Genomic DNA, 23,962 nt, shown 5'->3' with positions numbered 1-23,962 from the left:
GGTTGGTGCCATTATCCGTGATAATGTTGTGTGGAAAGCCAAAGCGGAAAATAATCTTTTTGAGAAACTGAAGTGCCGTAGCCGCATCACACTTGCTGACAGGCTCCGCTTCAACCCATTTGGTGAACTTGTCAACCGCCACCTGCATGTGGGTCTTCTTATCCTTGGAGCGCTTAAAGGGTCCCACCATATCAAGCCCCCAAGTGGCAAATGGCCAAGTGATAGGAATCATCCTTAATTCTTGATCCGGAACATGAGCTCTGCGTGAAAACTTTTGACAAGCCTCGCACCGCTTTACCAGATCCTCCGCATCAGCATGAGCTGTCAACCAGTAGAACCCATGACGAAAAGCTTTAGCAACCAGGGACTTTGAACCGGCATGATGACCACAATCCCCCTCATGAATTTCCCGTAGGATCTCTTGTCCTTCTTCTGGAGAAACACAAAGTTGAAATACGCCTGAAACGCTGCAACGGTGTAACTCACCATTATGAATAACCATAGACTTGGATCGCCGGACTATCTGCCGGGCCAGGACTTCATCATCTAGTAACTCACCCCGGTTCATATACGCCAGATATGGAACCGTCCAATCTGGCACAACATGTAAAGTGGCCACCAATTGAGCCTCCGGATCAGGAATAGCCAAATCCTCCTCTGTAGGCAACTTAACAGACGGGTTATGCAAGATATCTAAAAAGGTATTGGGAGGCACCGGTTTACGCTGAGATCCAAGCCGGCTTAAAGCGTCTGCTGCTTCGTTTTTGCGCCGATCAATATGCTCAACCCGATACCCTTTGAAGTGACCCGCCACAATATCCACCTCACATCCGTAAGACACCATGAGTGGATCCTTAGAATCTCAAGTGCCAGAAACTTAATGAGCCACCAGATCAGAGTCTCCAAAGCATCGTACCAGGCTTAAATTCATCTCCTTGTCCACACGGAGCCCGTGGAGCAGAGCCTCGTACTTAGCTGCATTGTTAGTACAGGGGGCATTAAACGAAGGACATAACGAATTTTATCACCTCGATGGGAAGTAAGGACAACTCCAGCCCCCGAGCCCTTCAATTGCCTGGATCCATCAAAGTGAATAGTCCAGTACGTACTATCCGGTTTGTCCTCTGGTGCTTGTAACTCGGTCCAGTCATTGATAAAGTCAACAAGTGCCTGAGACTTGATGGCTGTTCGAGGCACATACTTCAAACCATGTGGACCAAGCTCAATCGCCCACTTTGCAACCCGGCCAGTTGCCTCCCTGTTCTGAATTATATCACCCAAAGGGGCTGAACTGACAACTGTAATGGGATAGCCTTGAAAGTATTGTTTGAGCTTCCGACTTGCCATAAAAACTCCATATACCAGCTTCTGCCAATGCGGATATCGCTGCTTTGACTCGATAAGCACCTCACTGATATAGTAAATCGTCCGTTGAACCGGATATTCCTTACCAGCCTCCTTGCGCTCCACCACAATTGCCACACTGACAGCACGGGCATTAGCAGCCATGTACAATAACAAGGGCTCTTTGTCAACCGGAGCAGCAAGGACCGGCGGTTCAGCCAACTGCCACTTCAAGTCTTCAAACGCCGCATTAGCCGCATCACTCCAGACAAAGGTGTCTGTTTTCTTCAACATTTGATAGAGAGGGATCTCCTTCTCTCCCAAACGGCTCATAAACCGGCTTATGGCTGCAATTCGACCTACTAGACGCTGAACATCATTGATGCACGCCGGTTTAGCCAAGGATGTAATCGTTTTGATCTTCTCCGGATTAGCCTCAGTGCCTCTGTTTGATACCAGAAGACCTAGAAGCTTGCCTGCCGGAACACCAAAAACACACGTATCTGGGTTGAGCATCATCTTGTAAACACGCAGATTGTCAAAGGTCTCCTTGAGATCATTTATCAATGTCTCCTTCTTCCTGGACTTTACCACAATGTCATCAACATAGGCATGAACATTGCGCCCAATCTGAGTGTGAAGACAATTCTGCAAACAGCGCTGATAAGTTGGCTGGGCACTCTTGAGCCCAAAGGGCATAGAAACATAGCAGAAGGCTCCAAAGGGAGTGATGAAGGCGGTCTTCTCCTGGTCCTTAACTGCCATTTTGATCTGATGATAGCCTGAATAAGCATCCAAGAAACTCAAACACTCACAACCCGCCATTGCGTCAATGATCTGATCAATACACGGGAGAGCAAAGGGATCGGCCGGACAAGCTTTGTTCAAATCTGTGTAATCCACACACATGCTCCAAGTGCCATTTTTCTTAAGAACAAGCACCGGATTAGCCAACGATAAACCCAGCAGCCAACAGTTGGGCTACCTCTTCACCAATTGCCTTGCGTCTCTCCTTGTTAAAACGACAAAGAAATTGCTTGACCGGTTTAAACTTGGGATCAATATTGAGAGTGTGCTCAGCGAGTTCCCTCGGTACACCTGGCATGTCAGAAGGCTTCCATGCAAAAATGTCCCGGTTCTCACGGATGAACTCGATGAGCGCGCTTTCCTATTCCGGATCCAGATTTGTGCTGATGCTAAACTGTTTAGATGAATCGCCAGGAATAAAGTCAACAAGCTTAGTCTCATTAGCCGGTTTGAAATGCAGGGTTGGGTCATGCTCAGTGGTGGGCTTCTTCAGAGGGGTCATGTCTGCCGGATCAACATTGTCTTTATAGAACTTCAACTCCTCTGTAGCACAAACCGACTCAGCATAGGCCGCATCTCCTTCCTCGCAATCCAAAGCGATCTTACGACTTCCGTGAACCGTGATGGTACCTTTGTGACACGGCATCTTGAGCTGCAAGTAAATATAACAAGGCATTGCCATGAACTTTGCATTAGCCGGTCGCCCAAACAGTGTGTGGTACGGGCTCTGGATTCTCACTACTTCAAAGGTCAATGTCTCAGACCGGGAGTCATGTTCATCACCAAACACAACCTCCAAAGCGATCTTACCAACAGGATATGCCAATTTACCTGGCACCACACCATGGAAAACAGTGTTTGACGGTTTAAGAATTTTGTCTGTCAACCCCATGCGACGGAAGGTCTCATAATACAAAATGTTGATACTGCTCCCTCCATCCATGAGTACTTTGGTGAACTTGTAACCTCCCACCTGAGGTGCCACCACCAAGGCCAGGTGACCCGGATTGTCAATCCGGGGCGGATGATCCTCTTTGCTCCACACAATAGGTTGCTCGGACCATGCAAGTAACGTGGTACTGCCGGTTCAACATCATTAACAGCCCTCTTGTGAAGCTTCTGATCACGCTTGCACAAACTAGTGGTGAATACATGGTACTGCCCACCATTCAACTGCTTTGGGTGACTCTGATAACCTGACTGCTGTTGATTTCCTTGATTACTCTGTTGGTTGTTACCACCCTGGTTGTTCTGGTTGCCCTGATTATTCTGAAATCCAGAGCTTGAACCGCCGCCACCATGAAAACCTGGTCCTGAACCGCCCGATGGACCCTGATCATACCGGAAAAGATCAGAGTTTTTGAATTCCTTCATAATGTGACAATCCTTCCAGAGATGTGTCGCAGGAACCTCCTTGGTCCCATGCTTTGGGCAGGGCTGGTTCAACAAACGCTCCAGATTCATTCCGCCACCACGCTGGGGCGGTTTACCCTTACGACACTACACATTAGCATTAGCCACAAAATCTGAATCTGCTTTGCACTTACCATTATTCCCATGGCCCCCTTGATTGTGCTGCTGTCCTTTTGCACCGCCATTCTTCTTTCCCTTCTCCAGTTTCTCCTCATCAGAATCGGGATCCTTGGTATTATCAGAATCAGCATATTTGACCAAGGCGGCCATAAGGGTGCCCATGTCATTGAAGTGGCGCTTGAGCCGTCCCAACTTCATCTTTAGTGACTTAAACCGGCAATTGCATTCCAAAGTGATGATTGCTTGACCAGCGTTAATCTGGTCTGAAGAATGCAAAACTTCTGAAACCCGGCGCACCCAATGAGTTGTTGACTCGTTCTCCCCTTGAACACAAGCATCAAGATCCACAATGGACATAGGCTGTTTACACGTGTCCTTAAAATTGGCTATAAACCGGGCCTTCAACTGGTCCGATGACTCGACAGAGTTAGCTGGTAGATTCTTCAACCATGTACGGGTTGTTCCCTCCAACATCATCGTGAAGTACTTTGCACAAGCCGCTTCGTCCACATCCAGCATCTCCATAGCCATCTCATAACTTTCCACCCATGCCTCGGGTGGCTGATCAGCGGTGTAATTTGGTACCTTACGTGGGCCCTTGAAGTCCTTAGGCAGTCGCACATTACGGAGAGCCAGAATAAGACACGACACTCCCCAAGAACTGAAAGCAAGCCCGGTGCCTCGGTCCACTGATGTTGCTGGCTGAAACGGGGCGGGTTGATATCGACCCGCATGTTGTGCTGCTAAAGCGGCCTCCCTTTGTGCTCTGCCATTATCCACCATGTCCTGAGCATTCACATCACCACGCGCCGGATTAGGCCCTTGAGGGGCAATGCGGCGCTGTGCACTGCTAGACACTTTCAGTTCATCTATATGCCTGCTATAGCTTTTGCTCGGACGTGGAGTTGAGTGAACCCTGTCTCGGCTATACGAGTAAGCTTGCTGCTATGTCAGAGCCATTTGAAGAAGATCCTTGGCCTGCCGTGTCTCGACCGCCGCCGGGGATTCACCCTCTATTGGAATAGCTGCCAACCGGGATGCTGCTGCTATCATATTGTCCAAAGGGGTAGAAAAGTGACCCGGCGGGGGTGTGGTATATCGCAGCGGGTTATCCGTGCGTCGAGGTGGACCCATCACCTGAGGTTGATTCGGCACTCCGGTCCTTGGCTCAGTATTCCGGTTTACCGCTGCCGGGTTGCTAGTTCCTTCTCCTGGCGTATCGAAGAGGTTCATCGCATTGTAATCCGCCGGCAAGCGAGATTGATGTCTCCTCCTGAATACTTGATTCGAAGCGTTCTGAACCATCAAAAGTCGATAATTCTCGGCTTGAATCCTTTGCGCCTGGGCATCTAAAGCGGCCCGTTCCTCAGCCATCCTGGTCTCCTCAGCCGCTAAGTCCTCCTTGGCTTGTGTTATCTGATCCTTTAGCCTCGCAATGTCTGCATTGTGTTGATCCTGCGTCACCGGTGTAACTGCTGTGGTTAACAAGGTCGCCCAGGCATCCATCAAACCGGAGAGAACTTGAGCCGGCTGGCGCTCAGAGCCTCCTGCCCCTGCTACCGGTCCGGACGCCGCCGCAGTAGAATTTTGCAAGGTTGGTTGTGTTCCGGCCATGAAGATTCTGACGTGGTTCGGTGGTTCAAGAAATTCCGGAATACTGATGCCATCGGAATACCCTTCAAACACGCCATCCTGAACTTGGTACAGGGATTCGGTTTCACCAGCGGATGGTTCGCCGTCGGAATAAGCGACCGTCTCACCTTCAGATACTGGTTTAGATCTGATCCGATGGACACATCCCACGAACGCAAGCTTCATGGCAGGCTGAATCCGGGCGGGACTTGCACGCTGAGCCGTTTCGACGAGGTCGGTGCAGATGTCCGGTTCAGGGCCCGGTTCGCCGATCTTGCCGATGAAGACGTGAATTCCGCCGAAGGGGACCCGGTATCCGTACTCGATTGAGCCGGCCTCGGGGCCCCAGCCTGCGTCGTCGATGTAGAGCTTGCCGCGATGACTCTTGTTCATCCGGCCTACTGCATATCCTTTGAGTCCTTCAAAGCTGCCCTTCAAGAACTCGAAACCATCGTGCGGTAGCCCCACGGTGGGCGCCAACTGTCGTGGAAATATCACGTCAGATGTCCGCATGGAAGGACTTAGTCGTGGAGCCATCGCAACGGGTTAGCTTAAAGGGGTTAAACCGGACAAAGGACGCGAGGGATTTTATACTAGTTCGGCCCCTTCGATGAAGGTAAAGGCCTACGTCTAGTTGTGATGGGATTATTGGGGTCTCGCTAACCAGGGAGCTGAACAAGCTATGCCTAGTTATCGAGTTGTTGTTTCTTGTCCTTGAACCGCCGCCGGGTCGTCCCCTTATATACACGGGTTGACGCCCGGCCGGTTTACAGAGTCCCGAGGCCGACTCATACAAGTGTCCGGCTCGGTCTCTCCTTTCCTTATCTTACAATACAAGTTACATGATTATGGCGGTTTACCACTATGGGCCCTAATCCGCCTTTGGGCTCCGGGCCTCTAAGCTTCATAGTAAAGCGCCATCTTCTGAGTCTTCTTGGGCTTCAATATAGTTGAGGGTGAACCGGCCCCTCCTGGGCGGTTTACACTCAGTAGTTATATCCCCAACAGTTAGGTTTTTTATGGTGGAACCATTCCACCAGGGTTCAAGTCCTAGACGTGGCACTGGTGCTCGCATTAATTTTTCTGAATTTATTTTAGGCTTTTCGGCGATGTTTGTTAATGGGAGGAGACATTTCGTTGAGGCGTCCATGATGGCTTCTTCAATAAGATGTTGTGATGGCTTAGTATCTCAGAGGTGCTCATAGGGATAGAGTGGGTGTGCATACTTTGTAGGGTGAGTGTAGTGTTTGTATTGTGTTAAAAAAAGGCACAAGGATGAGTATAGGAAATCATCCAAGTTGTGATTCTGAAAAGGAAAGGGTCAGGTTTTTTTCATTTAGTTTCATTAAAATTCAAGAGTTTTTGAAAGATCCGGCAATTGTTGGCTTTTCTTGACCATTAAAATTCGAGAGTGATACTGCCTTCCTAGACTTATTATGTTGACATTAAAATTTGATACTACATTGAACTTCTATGAAATAAGTTTTTTTGCGAGGAGAATGGTGTAGTTTGTTCATTTATTTTAATTTTTGTAATCATTGGCTTCATTAATGGGTCGATGATGTAGTACTTTTATGCGAAGAAAGGGCATCAAAGGAGGACATGCAACATGACAGGTTTCCACTTAAATCCCACATTTTCCCGTGCAGTTTTGGAACATGACTTGTTTGACCATCTCTTGTTGGCAGTGGGCCATCTTTGACACTTTTGAAAGACCAAAGTATTTTGCATCAAACATCTCTCTCTCTCTCTCTCTCTCTCTCTCTCTCTCTCTCTCTCTCTCTCTCTCTCTCTCTCTCTCTCTCTCTCTCTCTCTCTCATGCGTCCTGCAGCTTGATCTGATCCGGTAGGTGAGTGAAAATGGCATTTGGTCGGGAGGACGCATCTGCATTCCCTCGTCTCTCTCTTGATGCTAATGCGATTTTAGGTAAATGTTTACGGACCCGTTCCTTTTACTCCCCTCGGTTATTAGTTGTCGATTAACCTACGAAGGTGAGGTTAATCTTCACACGTGCAGACGACAGCTTATTTACTTTTTCATCATGGTACTTCTACGTGAAGCAATAACTCAATTTCCTTGACATTAGTAGCACTTGTCAAACAAACAATAATTAGAAAGTTGCTCTGCTTGTGGGATGAGATATTTAATCTATTCCAGTTGGTAAAAAATCTTGAAGCTTTCAACACATGAAGTCAGACCATCCATATATTCAGAGAACTGTGGTCGATGAGACTGAGCTTTCACGCATGTTCCCCCGATCTTAATTGCAGACAAAGGAATCCCGGGGTAGAAATTCTGCCGCCTCCAATCCGTTTGGTGCACGGTGATGTCCAAGTGTCCAACGTCGTCCATCCATCCGTCCATGCGTCTTCTTATTTTATTCTGAAATTCTGAAAGGCGAGGCCGTCCATCGATTCAGCATCCAGCAGACACGAAAGCTCACCATGCAGATATATACCGTCAGCTTTTCCTTTTCGTAACATCAACATATTTTCGGCTGGGGATGGTCTGATCGTTTCAGGCGGTCATCTCTAGACTAGAGTTTGGAGCAAGCGATCGACTGGATCAACACAATTTGATCAACATGTCGCCGCATTCAGCTGGGACTGGCCTTAATATGGGCCATGCATGCGGATGACATATAACCGTCAGAGCAACAGCAAATGCGTCAGTGAAGACGAAACGTCGGGGTTCGACAGCTGCGTGGATCCATCGACTGTGCAGTCAAAAACTCCATTGGAAATTCTGCTCCTTAGGAGTTAGGAAGGAGGGGTAAGCAACGGGTCATTGTTAACTGTATCCCAAGTCACGCATTAGGATATTTATTAGTACTCCCTCCGTCCGGAAATACTCGTCGAAAAAATGCATAAAAATAGATGTATCTAAAATTAGAATATGTCTAGATACATCCATTCCTTCGACAAGTATTTTCGGACGGAGAAAGTACAATGTAAAGCCGAGCTGCTGAATGCCGCGCTTCTTCTTTCCTCAACAACTTTGTGCTTTTCGTTTTTGGCGATATACGATTCAACTTGGTACTGTACAAAGTTACGAGGAAGGGATGGCGGCAGGTTCTGAGAAATGGGGTTGTTAATTAGGTACCCACCGACTGGATTTGAGTGGGATCCATGGCAGCAAGAGGAGACCGGCCTGCAGGCTGCAGCGTCTGACTGAACCTGCCAACCCAATAATGCCATGGCTAATTACATGCATGCACCTCTTGACAGGTTAGCTGTAGAATATTGGAACTACAGTAATTATTGGCCCCTCAAAATAATTTAATTGATTCTCTTGATGGGAAAATTCCGAGAACTGGATGCGGTAGCTAGGAAAGCACACAATGCTTTATTACAGAAGTTTGTCACACCATTCAGTTATACAAGGACCAGCACCACCTTTAGGAATAATATGAAAAATGATGTGAACGCTGCTAATCTTCATTTCAACGCTTTCATGCTGCATGTTTCTTTGTATTTCGTTTTTTTTTTTTTTTTTGTTTGTGCGAGAGAGAACTTTGTTTGGCTGTGTACATCTTAGTTATGCAGAGGCCGAATGTAATGCTTAAACCATTTAAGTAATAAAGTGCCCCTTTTTAAAAAATGCTGCAATAATGGTTGTGATGCACCCACAAACTTCGGCACTTGGTGGGGGAGGTACTCACACGGACACTACTGGTCCCAAGCGAGGACGGTTGGATGGAGATCCAACGCTATCTACACCATCCAAAGAGCTGGAAAACCAAACAAAAGGATTAAAACTGACCAAGACTAACGAATCTGGAAGGGGAAAGAATAGCACACTGACACGACATCAATCCATCCGATTCCAAATCAAAATTCGGAGCATAACTCAAGAAGTACACAAATGACGAATTTGCTATCAATAGACATGCTGGGTCAAATCTATATTATGCACTACTCAGTGTCAAATTTATCATTTTTGTATGCAGGGCTTTGTTTTGATTTATTTTTCCCGAACCATGCAGGAGAACTGCATATGAACTTTATAGATAGGAGAAGAAAAGGGCGGTTCAGAACGGCCGCAGTCTGACAACCAAGGAGTGGAAACAAAGAAAAACTTTGACAACATAGACTGATGATGTTTTGAATTTTGATTTGAAAACGGTGAACTACACACTTCCCCTGACCTCTCTGTGACCAGTATACAAGATGTTTAAAAATGACTATGTTTTTTTTTGCGAATATTAAAAATGACTATGTTCATCAAATTCAGAACCGGAATCCAGTCGGCAATCTTGTATGACAGTCAAATGATCACCTGTTGATGAATGTACAGAATACCACACAAAAATGCTCTCCGGCTGCTTATTTCTATGCCCTCTCTTGTTTACAAACAATTTCCACTGCAATGCTCACTCTGGACGATGCACGGACGGCGCGAATCTACACTCAACAAATGTTAGCAACAATTTTACAAGCCCGGCAGTAAGTTTATAGCAGACGCTTACAGTCAATGACTACCATTTACAATCCTTACATACCACTTCTTTTTTCTGTATTTACCTAGAAAAACATGAACTAATGAGTCGCTCCATCTGAAACTGAAAACCCCAACCTTCCACACTCCGCCTTCAAAAAAAGGAGCGGCGCGAACGAAGGCAGAGTCAGTCATCAATGGTTTTCGCTCTCATGCAACCGCAGGGCGAGCACCGCGGCTTCCGGCTTTCCCGCCTTCGACCGTAGAGATAGTCCACCAGCTGCACCTTGGACCGCTGAACCACGGTTTTCGACGTCGTCTGCTCCTCCTCATACTTCACCAGGGCCTGCTGGACCTTCTGCATTTCCACCTCCAGCCTCCCAATCTTCTCTGACATCTTCCTTGCGCGCTCCAGGATCTTGCGCTGGTGCCTGCTCCTCAGGTCAATGTTGTCCCCGTCGAGGCCGTCGGCCGACGTGAACTCTTCGGCCTTCTTGGCCAGCTTACTGTTGGTGTCGATGAGCTCGATGATGGTGCTCTCGGCTTCCCTTATCTGGTATCTGACGTCCTCGAGCTCGAGCTCTTCTGACGCCTCGGTGTTCGTCTTGAGTTCTTGAATGCTGGACTGGAGGGTGCTGAGCCTCTTCCCGTCAGAAGATAGCCTCTGAATGACCTTGTTCTTCCACTCCTGGTGTGGCTCCGTGGTGATGGACCTTGGTAGCTCTTGGTTCACAATGCTCAGCTCTTTCACGACCACTAGCTCAGCAGGAGACTGTCTGCTGCTGCCACTGTCAAATGACTCACTCCGCGGCGGTCCCAAATCATCGCGCGCATGGCTATTGCTTGGTCCAGCAAGGTCATGAACCTTGTGATCTGCTTGTGCTGCAATTTTCTTCTGCTGACCAAGGGCCTCGGTTCGACGGCCTGAAGAAGGTTGGATGAGATCAAGCTGTATGTCTTTCAACATTTGCTCATAGTTCATTTCGACCAAGTCATCATCCAAAATCTCCTTGAGCTTCAGCGCCTCGATCTGCTTCCTCGATTCTTGCAGATTGGCATTGAAACCAAGCCTCTCTTGCTCCAGAAGGACACTGGCATCCGCGACCACATTCTGGAGCCTTTTGATTGTTCCACGCAATTTTTGCAGCTCCATGTCTTTCACTGTTTCACTTGCATTCTGATCACCGGATCCCAGTGTGGTTTCCAGAGGCTGAGGAGATGATGCATTTTCCTAAGAAAAAGAAGAAAAATGTAAAATGAGTCCCGGAATGAAAAGGATAACTTCGTCAAATGTACACAATGCCAGTTTTATTCTTAGGGAATTTATCATTTTGAGTGAAAGCATACGAGATTTCAAATGTTTATCATTAGTAGTTAGATCCTCCAATAACAGAGCAACTGTAAGAATTAAAGACTTTAATATCTCTTTTCAACATAAGATTAAGGATAAAATATTTAATTGTTTGTACTAAGGCACTACTATAAAAAAGTTTTTTGTTATAAGATGAAAGGATCCTATATTGCTAAATAGATGGCATTTCCTATAAAAAATTACTGAATAGTTGGAACCGGCTGCCAATTTTTTGTGTGCACGCACATGTCTTGTTTGTAATTGCCAAAAATACATGGAAAAGGGAATGTGTACCTCCACTTTGAGTTTATTTGATTGCAAGAAATCATTAGCAAGGGATACGGTTTGTTTCTCCAGGGCACTGACTTCGGTCTGCAATGATCCTAACATCGTGACATCACCATTCAGATCGACCTTCAGTCTTCTGTTCTCAATCTCTACAGCATTTAGTTTGTCTTTCAGCTCGTCCACATACGAATTCCTTCGGGTGATATCTTCCTTGAGCACCTCCTTCTGCACCATGGCACTTATCTCATAACTCTCACATGTTACGATGAGCTCGACGATCTTCTCCTTGAACAGAGCTGCATTCATGATGGCCATTTGCATGTGGGATACCAACTTTGTGATCTCCTCATTGCAGGATCTGATGTCGACAGAAGCCTTCTCCTTGCTCATAAGCATTTCCACATTTCCATGTAACTTGAGTATCTCCTCCAGTAGCATTTCATTTGATTCTTGAAGGCCAGCGCCGTCAACTTCTTTGTGATTATTTTCTTCACTAGACCGGTCACAAATGCTCATGGTTGTATCTTTGCCGAGATGGTCATCCAGGAATTCAAAATCACCAAGCTTCTTGTTCATCATCCTGATGTCCTTACAAAGCTCACTTCCTACGGCTTGGAGACACAGAAAATCATCATGCAAAGACTTCAACTCCAGGGACCTGTCTTCATGAAGGTTTCTGAATATCACAAGAAGGACATCTTTGCTGACGGCTTCGCTCATGAGAACGCCAAAATCATCTTCAAAGCTCATCTCTTTCTCCCTGGAGTCATGCAATTCATTTGCCAGCAAAGAGTTTTGTTGAATCAGCTTTATAATCTCACTCTGCAGTGACCTCCGAGAATCTTGAAGTTCTGACAACTGTCCAACCAAGAACTTGGCCTCAGCTCTCAAGTCGTCAACTCTCTGGTTACGAGACTCCATCTCTTCCCAGAACTCATTGCTGATCTCCACAAGCTCCTGCCTTTCTGCCTGCAGCAGGAGCAACTCCTCGCTCTTTGCTTGCTGGTCTTGCTTGAGGATGTTGCGCTCCGACCGCAGGTCGGCTACCTCCTGTCTAAAGTGCTCCAGAAGGGTGACAACAAGAGACTTCTCAACAAGCTCTTTCTCTTTCACATCCTGGGCATCAGATATTGTGTTCCTTAAGAAGTTGATCTCATGCAAGATGAGCTGCAAAATTATGTCAAGCTTCATTTGGTCCAAGGACTCATACTTCTCATCCAAGTGCAATACTTCCCGTAATGAACCGATCCCTTCAGTTAGCTTCTGATTATCCTGTGACAAGCAGTCCAATTTCTCCTCATGAACCTTACATGCTTCTTCCTTCTTCTGCAGTTTTGCCGAGTAGTCCGAATTCGCTTCAGACATGTCGCGCAAACTCTCTTTTAAGATAAAGATCTCTGTCTGAGCTTTGACAATCTTCATCTCCTCCTCTTGAAGCTGCTCCTCTCTATTCCTGCCTTCATCTAGCAATAGGATAGTTTTGTTCTGTAGATCAAACTGAGTCTTGCTTCCTGAGAGTGCAAGATCTTTGTGTTCTTTCCTCTCAAGCCTTATTTGTTCTTGTAGCTTGATCACTTCATCAAGCACCGAGTCTTTCTCCTGTTGTAGAGCTGAGTGTCGCCTTTCTAGCTCTGTGTATTCTGCTTCTAAACTCACAAGAGTATTGCTGATGCTATCAACCTGGAACAATAATTCAGGTAAATACATGATCAAACGTAATTTTTCATGACAACTGGTAAAAAATAAATAAGGTCATTCACATGGCATACCTGAAAAACAAGAGTTGTCTTCTCAGATTGAAGAACTGAATTCTGACTGTTGACTGACTCTGAAGATTTTTCCAGCTCTTTCAACTTCCTCCGCAAGTCCTCGAGTTCAGCATTGGCATCAGATAATGAATTCTCCAAAACAGTGTTCTTCTTGAGCAGCACCTCCATGGTCTGAGAAATTGCCTCAAGCTGCGCAACAAGCGCAGCTCGCTCGGAGAGATGACTGCATATCTTGGAATTGAGTTCCTTGCATGATTCTTCCAACGCCGCCTTCTTCTCTCTTAACCCTTCAAGCTCAGTAGTTGAAGCTGCCAAGGACTTCTCCAAATGTGCATTCTTCTCAGACATCCTCTCCAACTGCCTCAGGTTTTCAGCGTGAAGAGCTTCTGTTCTCTCATGGTTCTTGATGATGTCTTTCAGCTCAACATTGCCATCCCTTAACTCACGTGCAAGAGCTTGAAGTGATTCTACATTTACGTTCACCGACTGTATCTGCTCCTTGATCGAGAAGTGTTTCCTCTCCAGTTCACTCCTATCCTCCTTCAGGCGCGAAAGCTCATATTGAAGTGTCTTCTTTTCATCCGCATGTTTACAGATCTCTTCTTCGAGTTTTTGTTGCACATTCTTCATGGAAATAATCTCATCCTGCAGACGAATTATCACTGCTGAAGAAGAGTGATATTGGCTAGTCAGCTTCTTGTTTTCTTCTAGAATACCGTCGAATTCTTTCTGAAGCACAATTTTGCTTGTTTCAATGTCCTTCACTTTGCTTTCTTCTCTCTGCTTCTCAAGAGTCAGCCTTTTGCTCTCTTCTAGAATACTGTCCAGTTCTTTCTGCAGCACAATCTTGCTTGTTTCAATGTCCTTCACTTTGCTTTCTTCTCTGTGCTTCTCAAGAGCCAAATGCTTCAGTTTGTCATGTGCTATTAACAGCTTCTTCTCCAAAGAGAGGCTCACCATTTCTGCTTGCATGCACTTGAGATGCTCCTCTTCTGTGGAGATGTTGAGTTTTTCCAGCTCATCTTGCTTCTCATTTAGCTCATCATGCTTCTGTTTCAGCAAATGTTTCAGCCTCTCTACTTCCAACTGCAAGTCCTGGTTATCTCTTTCGAGCACAAGGAAACGCTCGCCGTCCGCTGCGCTTGAAGGCAGTAATCCAGTTTGCATCTCCTCTTTCAGTCTGTTGAACTGTTCCTGGGTATGCAATATCTCAGATCGGAGGTTCTGTAATCTAGCAGAGGATTGTTGGCATTGCAGAACTGCAGTTTCCTTCTCTGCCTCTTGCTGCGCAAGAGCCTCCTTGAGACAAAGGACCTCGGACTCTGCACAGTTGCTCTGTTCTAGCACTGATGTGATCCTCTTCTTCAGGTCTTGGTTCTCCTGTGTCAGGCTTGCTAGTTCATTCTGCAGCTTCTCGTAATCTTGGTCATCTGCAAGAACACATTTTGCTTGTCACAACTTATTCTCAATGCGCGTGTGTGCGTATGTGTTTTGCAATGTTGCCCTAAAAACTCTTACCTTTACCATGCATTTTTGGATCATCTGCATTGTCCTGGTCAGTTTCAGTTGTTGCAGATTCAGCTGGCAGATCATCATCTGGGTCCATAAGAACCTGATCAGGGAATGCTTCTGCTATTTTTTTATGGGCCTGTCGGAGGTCCCCGGCTGCATGATCATATCTTTCAGCTAGAGCTCGGTATGCACGGTACAACTCCTCAAGCAAGGCCATCAACTCAGGCCTTCTTCGGTAGTACATTTCCGCCTTTTTTGCAAAAGACTCCGCATCTTCTTCAATGATTTTGATCATCAGCTTAATTTTGCTGTCCATGTCTGCGTAATCACGAATTAAAAGATATGAGCCCAGTACAAACTTGAACGAACTTCTCAAAAAACTGAAGCGTCATCCAAATACAAGGAGAACGATAACCCGGACCCTTCATTGTTCACAATATTCATTCATTTACACTTTCATCATTAGATAGTTATCTTTTAAAACATGCAGCATAGATTAGCATTCCCTTGGCTGCATATGAAGTAGCATCTTAATCATGGAATGGAGTCAGCGGAGAATCTATGGTATTCCCCCAATTAAAGATAATCCATATGATTATCATATTACATCACATGTCTACTAGGGCCTAAAAGAATACATAAGATTTTTGGCTCCCAATCACTAATGCTCTCTTTATTATTGAAAATTCAAAAAAGATGCATTCTTAAGTTAAGAGCAATTATGTGTGTACATGTGGAAATACAACACAACCTTTTTAATCTGTACAACCAAAAATTCAGCTAGCTATCATATATAGACTTCATTATCTGACAGAGTCATGGTCATGTTAAGACTCTGCAAGTTCTGTCAATCATGATCTGTTGGTACACACATTTTAGTCTTAAAAATGACTCAGGCATAAACTTTATAATTCATGACTGACAGAGCTCGCAGAGTCTTAACATGAATCAAGAAACATGTTGGTCTTGATTTTGTTGAATTAAATGTACAACAAATAAATGTGCGTAAATCAACAGATCATGATTGACAGATCTTGCAGAGTTTTAACATGACTCTGTCAGATTAACATGACCATGACTGAGTCCCGACCCAGGACTGATTGCTCACTTTTGAAACTTGTAAAGCAATAACCACACGATTTTAGAGTAACAGCTTTTATAATCTGAATTTTCAGCTAACTGTCTGACAAACCTAATAATAAACAATAAGTACATCAATGTACTGCACAGCTAATCTGCTGATTACGCTCATATATTCTACTATGGTGTGTACTCGTCTGGTAAATTAATTCAGTATATTTTCAGTCTAACCTCAATTAACGAACATGAAAATGATAATATACATTTGGTTATTCATTACAGTGGCCAACTAAACGAAGACGTGAGTGCCTGCAGAAGAACATGTTATCGCTAACTTGCTATTTTGCAGCATTGAAGTTGCCCATGTGCTTCGACAGTACTCTAATGACTTTCACACACGTACCATTACAATGCAAGTCTTTCCACAAGAAATTTGCAATTCATCATTGAAACCTTTTTCTCAGATTTACATCCTTGGGACCACATAACAGCAATGAGCCAATGACAATAAACACACTAGATCAAGGCACAGTTCCTATAAATCAGAGTAGTGCTTCTATACTCCCCTGAAAAATAAATAGCACAAATCCTAAAAGCAGTACCTAGCCAAATCCTGTATACATCGTGTAGATTTTCAGGTTTTGAAATTCAGACTATAAAATTATTATTTTAATTGTAAGCTTCATAAGTCATATTTAAATAACAAATTGCCATCTCATATCTTTTCTGAATTTCCAATTTTGATTGTGACGGGCTTAAATCAACAATAAAGCTCATTTGGATAATCCAATGAACTCCAGTCTTCACTCTTCAGCAAGCATTCTTTGAACCACCTCTGAATATCTACATTTCTGCTCAAATTGATTTCAGAGGAACTTCCAGTGAAATTTCGTTTTCAGTTATTGTGTGTGTTTGCTTATTCACTTCAGAATCTGAGGCATGCTCGGTTTTTAGAATCCAAAGGAACCGGTCATCCAAGGAAATGACACGCAAACAGCTCAACAAGTTAATACTTATATTTTACCTTCGAGGTTCTCCTGAAGCCATTTGGAGTTCTTTGGGCAGATATGACTGTCCCACCACCATGAGTACTTGCGTTTAGCATCGGTCGGCGATGTCGTTGCCATTACGGCAACAAACTAAACAGCAGAGGATGTTCTGTGATCCCACAGGTAGAGAAGGATGACAGCAACAAGAACCAACCACAATCTAACACCAGCGAGTTACCTGCAAAACAAATACCCTCAGATTGTTAAGCATCCTGTTAGCATGCAGAAATAACTAACGAACTGGGGAAAAGGTTACTATCTGCTCCTATTTTTAGCTCAAGATCAGCAACGCCACAAGGTAGCAATAGCAGCGGCTAATCCTCCTAGTGATGAATTTGTTTCTTGATTATTAAAGCAGCTTTGAACTGAACATATGTGTTGAGTTTGATGAACAAAGCGGCACATAGTAAATGATGAACTGGAAACAGCAGAACTGCACAAATCTCCAAAAACAATTGCCCCGCAGGTGCCAATCGCAAAACTGCAGAGCATGCAACACAAACTCAGTAGAGAATAAACTGCAGCACTAGCCAAGGAAATAACAGCAGAGAGGAAATTTATCCAAAGTGAAAGCAGAAAAAACAATACCATGTGCAGGCTTTTTTCCGGCACAAGTTCAGGAAATCATTAAACTCTAGCTCACATCAGCAGCGGCTCAAAAATCCTACTGAACTATAGCGAACCAAAAAAAATATATAAGGGAATAAGAAGAAAGGGAGGTTGCTTGCAGAGGCAGGAATGAATGGAGCATCAAAGAATAATGATAGAGAAAAGGAAGGGTGGGCAGTGACAAGAAAACCCAACCACCCAAATAAAAGATGCCCCCAACCACTCTCCAGATCCCAGATGACCCGCAAAGCGCACAAGAATTCCAACCCCAGCGACAAGGAGGCCACATTGATTGCTTGGATACTCCATTACATTTGTGATCAGAGGCCAGGGAGAGAAGAAAACAGAGCCGTCCTTTCGATGACCAGAGAACGGGATTGCATCAAGAAACTGAGATCCCTCCCAATTCCCAAATCTTACCGAGCGAAAGATGAAACACGAAACCATCGAATTCCGTCCATGAGACTGAATTTATCTTTGTTTTGAAGAAAAAAATTGGAGCGAAGGAAATAAATAAAAGATGAAAATGATTGCAGTTCGTAAAGGTCGTACTGCTGATCATTGTCAGGCCCGAAAAACCTGCAAAAAAGAAGGGGAAAGGCAATCTTGCAGCGGCGGAGGCCACGAGGAACATCACCAGCAGGCCAACGCCTCAAGAAAGAGACAATCACACAACGACCCACACCTAACACCAATCGATGATGAACAGATTTTTTTTTTTGGAAATGGAGGCATGCCCCCGGCCTCTGCATCATGATGAACAGATAAGAGAGAGAGAGAGAGAGATGGTCTTCTTCTTCTTCTTACCCCGATTTTCCTCTGTCGGCGAGCGCAGCTGCAACCCAATGGAGATCCAGCCGCTCCCATCCGGCCGCTAGGCCATCTCCCCTCCCCTCCACGGAGGAGCTCACAGCGCCGCGGCGGAATGCATCATGCCCGCGCGCATGCGTCGGCGGCGAGATGGCGATCCTTCTCCCCTCCCGTTTCTTTCTTGGAGCAGAGCAGAGCAGGTTTGATCGGTCAGGCCGGAGGGTGGTGGCGATGGGGATTTGATTGCTTGTTGGCCAGTGCTGTGGCCGGAAAGCAAGGACAAGGCTTGCGGCACAAAGCGCCGGCGATTGTGGAGCTTTTCTTTTGTTTCTTTCCGGTGGCTGGACGGGATCGATGGCGATCGGTTGGTGCAGCGGCAGCGGCAGCGTTCTTGTCTCTGCGTGCGAGCTGGGGACGCCGAAAGCACGGCTGGATTCCCCTCTCTCTCTCTCGCACAGTCGCACTAGGCTAGTATGAAACCTGACGCTTTAATTATGGGGGCATTGAGCGGCACCTGTCTCGTGCGGGATTTGCAGAGAGATTTGCGCGTGCGCCCTCGGGAGCGTTGGGAAATTGCGTGATTGTACGTAGAAGATGCCGCGTTTTTGGCTGATTAGCTTGTGGCTTTTCTAGCGGGATTATTACTGGTACTGCTAGCTGGGCAATTTGATGATTCGTGTGGGGGCTCCTCTGCAGTGTTGTTGAAGATTGGGGGAGGAGTAGATTAATGCTGAATGATTAGAGTATAATGCAGCATGATTGGAGTTCAGTGCACGAGTAGGCAGTTGTGGTGGTGTGAGGTACTATCGTATTCTCTCGCCACGGGGAGCCGTTGCAGGCTGCATTCCAGAGCCCGGGCTGGCGTGCATTGCCTCCTTCGCTTGGCCGCCGTAGAGGATCGCAATGGACCTTCTTTTGAAAAACTTTTGATCTATTTATCGTAGGTCATGACAGTACAACGAATATTAAAAATAATAAAAATTACATCTGATTTGTACCATGGCAGAGCTAGCGAAGGATTTGGGGTGGGAGGAGGGGGGCGAAATAGAAAATATACAACTTTGGGGCGGGGGGGGGGGGGGGGGGGGGGGCAAGGAAATTTCCCAGTAACACATGTAGCTCCGCCCCTGCATTTGTACACCATCTAGGGACGAGTACAGAGACTGAAACACCCTATCCAACTTTCAGGTATTAGGATACGTTTAAGGCGCGGATGATTATCATAAGAGATTCCCGTCATATCATAAGATTCGCATTCTTAAAAATCGGCACTTCTCCAAATCCAGAAGACAGACGGAATTCTAGGATTATCCTTTTGGGCAAAGACTTTTATGCAGACTTCTTCTGGATTATCTATACCATATTGTAACCTAATGGTCGCAGGTTCAAGTCCTGCTATACCCAAAAAAACACTCTTATATTCGTAAGGATGCATAGTAGCCTTCAAAGAGCACTCTTTGGCCTTGAGAAAAGCCCCTTTCTCATCAACATCTCGACTTCGCTCGTTGTTTGAGGTAAGTATAAAGGAGATCAGACTGGCTCGGTCATTGATAGGCCGTCCTTCTCCTTATTCATTGGATAGGGCGCGGGGGAAAGTCAAGTCAAGCACTAGTTAGTTGGGGTGGGACGCACCAAAGCAGCGTTCGTTGCACTAGCGCCTTATCTTTTGAAGCTAAACAGAGGCTCGAAAGACGGAGTACGTCCGAAGTCGTTGGCTGCCTTTTTGTAGTGCGCAAGTCAGAGTGAACTTCTTCTTCTATTCTGCGAATCTACTAACGAGAACTGTCGTACAGTCCTATCTTTTTTTAAGAAACATCATAGATGAACGTTTCGTTTCGTTACCTAAGTAGTTGAGCAATTCATTCCAAGGTAAACAAAGAGGTATTTCCTTTTCTCGTTCAATCCTTCTCTCCTTCCATCCCAGTAGGCCTATTCATGCTTTTTTGCTATCCATCTTGATCAAATAGAAGAAGGGGAAATTCAGACTAGGCAAAACACCTCAAAAAGTGAAAAAAAAAGATAAAACAACTTTCTTATTATCAAGTAGTAAACCATAGTTCTCATCCTAGGAGACCATATCGATCATCGGTTCAGAGCTCCCAACTACGAAGCTCTTTTCTAGAGCGAGTCAACAATTCATGGATCCATGGTTTGGATGAAGCTATGTACCCGGGTAGAGATGATTTGTCTCAAAGATGTTCCGCTCATCCAAGAATATGAAACTTCATCTACATAAACTCCTTCCTTGCTGGAGTCGGGCAAAATTATTGTAGTAGAGAGTTGAAAAGTCATCGTGTTAAGCCTTCATAGGACCAGTGTATCAGAATAACAACCGCCACCGATGAAGAGATGCATAGATCGAAAGGATCCAACCTAAAGACACACTGACGTATACGGACGAAAATTGGATCCTAGCAGATCCACAAAGACAACCCCTGACCGAATCATGTGAGATACGTCAGAGACACACCTCCACACGCCCTTCGACTATGCTAGACGCACCATCGAAACTGGGGCTAAGCGGGGAGAACCTTATTCCATCTTCAAGAAGTCGTAGTCAGGGTTGGCCCTGGGCCAGGGCAGCAGGGGTGACGGCCTGGGGCCCAGCCAAACTAGGGGCCCCGGCCCAGCACATATATATAGTATAGCCAGCCATAAACTACTGCAGGCCCAATATTGATGCGAATAAAAACGACCAGAGAGGCCCATATAAGAGGCACGTGTGGCTGCATTTGCTGTGGATTCCCCGAAATCACTAGTTAAGGAGTACTCCTTGCGAAGATCACTCCAACTTTTTCAGGTTGCGACAAGTGGCGCGCTACATGTGAGTTTTCCTTTTTTTCGTAGATCCGTTTATTCAAAATGTTTTATCTCTTAAAGCGTGCGTCCAAATCTCGAACCGCTTTCGCCGTCGGATTCCTCGCGTCGAGATCTTTAAAACTAGATCCCATGTTGATAGATTTTGACGAACCTTTTTTTCACGAAAAAAAACTGAACGAAAAAACGAACCGGGAGCACGGGTTTTTTCCCTTTTTGAAAGAGGCACGCCCGTGCCTCTGACGAAATCACAACCATGCCTCTCGCCGAAGCAAAACCGTGACTCTGCGAAAGAAAAAAAACAAAAAACGTGTTTTTTTCTGTTTCCGAGGATGCACGGCCGTGACTCTCGCGAAAGCACAACTGTGCCTCTCACGGAAGCAAAACCGTGACTCTCGCGAAAGAAAAGAAAAACAGAAAACGCGCCTTTTTCCGTTTCCGAGAGGCATGGCCGTGACTCTCGCAAAAGCACAACCGTGCCTTTCGCGGAAGCAAAACCGTGACTCTCGCGAAAGGAAAAAAAACAGAAACCGTGTTATTCTTTTCGTTTTCGAGAGGCACGGTGGTGACTCTCGCGAAAGCAAAACCATGCCTCTCGCGGAAACAAAACCGTGACTCTCGTGAAAGAAAAAAAAAAGAAAATGCGTTTTTTGCGGAAAAAAATTTCAAAAAAAAATTTTTGGTCGAAAAGCTAGGAAAGACCGGTGAAAAACCAAAACGTCAAAATAAACCGGAAAAAACCATTAAAAAGCCGAAAACACGTGAAAAAAATAAAAAAAAATCCAAAGGCAGCGCCCAGAGCGCGACACGTGGCGAATGGCTGAGAGCGCACCAAATGGCGTTGATTATTGCGAGGCTCCCGAAGGAGCGCTCGTTAATTAGTTGCTTTCGGAATTCCCCGTCACCGATCGTACATGCACGTCAGCATGTATTTGCGCTGCGCCGTGAAGGTTTTTTGGTCGCCTCTCCAATTTCTTGGATCCAATCTAGCAACTCATACACACACGCGCGCGCATGATCAAGGCCCCAGCATGATTCATTTGACTTTGTTTTTGCCGGAGGACGGAGCAGATCAGTGCAGAGTGAATATGCCATACCGCCGCAGTGGTTGCTGTTGAACATATTATGTGCATGTATCTGTTAGGATAATCTCTTATTGGCCCCGTCTCTAGTTTCATTGTATAGATGAGGCTGAGGGCTGCCTTTGTACTTATATACGTGCACCGTGCACCCGATCAATATATCGAGAATTGCATTGCCTTCAATATGGTATCAGTTTCCTTCCCGATTCTAACCTAGCTTCCGCTCCTACCCTACCCTAGCTACCGCCGCCGCCGCAGCCCCCCGCTGCCGCCGCTGCCACTTCTCCACGCCGCGGCCGCATCTCACCGCCGCGCGCGCCTCCCAAAACCTCCCCTCCTTTCCGATCGCCACCCACCTCCCTCCCCTCCTCCCGATCGCCTTCCACCACACCGCCACCCTTCGAACGCCGCGCCGCCCCATCCACCCAAGCCACCACCTCCCCAACCCACCCGCCCCGCTGCCCCCCTCGGTCGCCGCGCCACCCCACCAATGGCCTCTCACCACGCCGCCGCGTCCCTCCCCTCCAACCCCTTCGAAGGTCCGGCTCCTCCCCCAATGGAAGTCGTTCGCGATCTCGACATCTTCGCCCGTGTGCCCGTCATCCTCGACTACGCCACCTCCACCCACGATGCCTGGAAGACTTACTTCTCCCTCGTCTTCTGCGAGTACCACCTCATCAATCACGTTCATGGCTTCGTCGACTTCGACCTCATGTTCACGGACGACAACTGGCTGACCATCGACGCCACCATCACCCACTGGCTGTACCAAACCATCTCCAAGGACATCTTCCACACCATCGTTTGCGACAACGATGACGCGCAGATGGTGTGGGCGAAGCTGAACGGGCTCTTCCTCGACAACGCCCTCCTGCGCCGCGTGTTTCTTCAGCAAGAATTTTTTGACTGCCATCAACTTGACTCGTCTACCGGCGATTATTGTATGTGCCTTAAGAAACTTGCTGACGAGCTTCGCGACCTCAGGGAGCGGGTCTTTGACGAGCTTCTCCTTAGCACGCTCACCGCTGTCCTGAACGAAGAGTTCAGCAACGCGGCCTCCAACTTCACGTTCCTTCCGGACCCGACCTGTCCTCGGGTTGTGGCTTATCTTCAGTTGGAGGAGAGGAGGATGAAGATGGTGAAGTCCCGGGACACGCACACGGCGCTTGCCGCGGGCACCTCCCGCGCCGCTCCTCCCACGGCTCCACAGCCGCCGCGGCCTCCGCTGCCATCGATGGCCTACTTCCAGGCGCCTCCGGCGTACCAGCCGCCGCCCCCTGCCCCCGATCGTCGTTGTGGGGGGCGTCGCGGCAAGAAGCAGCAGCAGCAGCACGGCATGGGAGGGGCGCCCTGCCAGCCGCAGCAGCAGGCGCTGCGCCCGGCCCCCTGGGCTGCCGCGACCAACCCTTGGACGGGGGTGGTCCATGCATACACCATGCCAGTGCCGTGGGCCCCCGTCCCGGCCGGGATCCTTGGCCCCCGTCCCAGCCAGGATCCTTGGCCCCCGCCCCGGCGCCCATCAGGCGATGCTCGCCGCCCCAGGTGGCTACCCCGCCGCCGCACCTGCGTACGCTGCCCCGGGGAGCTACCCCACGGCCCTGCCCGCCTACCCCGCCGCGCCCCCTGCCGCGGCCGTCGCACTCCCGCCGGCACCGTGGGATCCAGCCCTTCTCACGGCGCTTCACTCTGCTCCTGCACCCAACACATACACCGGAGGCGGCGACTGGTATATGGACTCCGGGGCTACCGCCCACATGACTTCCAACCCTGGTAACCTCAACTCCGCATATCCAGTTTCTACCGCATGTCGTATCACTATTAGGGACGGTTCATCCCTTCAC

At 47.0% G+C, this 23,962-nt stretch overlaps 1 protein-coding gene across 2 annotated transcripts; it reads right to left on the bottom strand.

Annotated features, from left to right (window-relative positions):
- Positions 1–9,604: 9,604 nt before the first annotated feature.
- LOC123113237 (protein NETWORKED 1B) lies at positions 9,605–18,713 on the bottom strand. 2 transcript variants are annotated; one of them, XM_044534429.1, is made up of 6 exons: positions 18,220–18,713; positions 16,779–16,981; positions 14,681–14,992; positions 13,163–14,592; positions 11,400–13,073; positions 9,605–10,985 (listed from the first exon to the last, which is right to left on the bottom strand). In XM_044534429.1, exons 2-6 carry the CDS (start codon positions 16,879–16,881, stop codon positions 9,942–9,944), a joined length of 4,563 nt encoding a protein of 1,520 aa, XP_044390364.1. In that variant the 5' UTR covers positions 16,882–16,981; positions 18,220–18,713; the 3' UTR covers positions 9,605–9,941. The 2 variants fall into 2 exon arrangements, with proteins under 2 accessions (XP_044390364.1, XP_044390365.1); XM_044534430.1 differs by lacking the exon at positions 18,220–18,713 and adding an exon at positions 17,392–17,567.
- Between the last annotated feature and the right edge of the window lie 5,249 nt (positions 18,714–23,962).

Source organism: Triticum aestivum, chromosome 5B (assembly GCF_018294505.1).
Source record: "Triticum aestivum cultivar Chinese Spring chromosome 5B, IWGSC CS RefSeq v2.1, whole genome shotgun sequence".
Lineage (NCBI taxonomy): Eukaryota > Viridiplantae > Streptophyta > Magnoliopsida > Poales > Poaceae > Triticum > Triticum aestivum.
The sequence above is the reverse complement of the archived record's forward strand: the minus strand, read 5'-3'. Positions and strand labels throughout refer to the sequence as shown.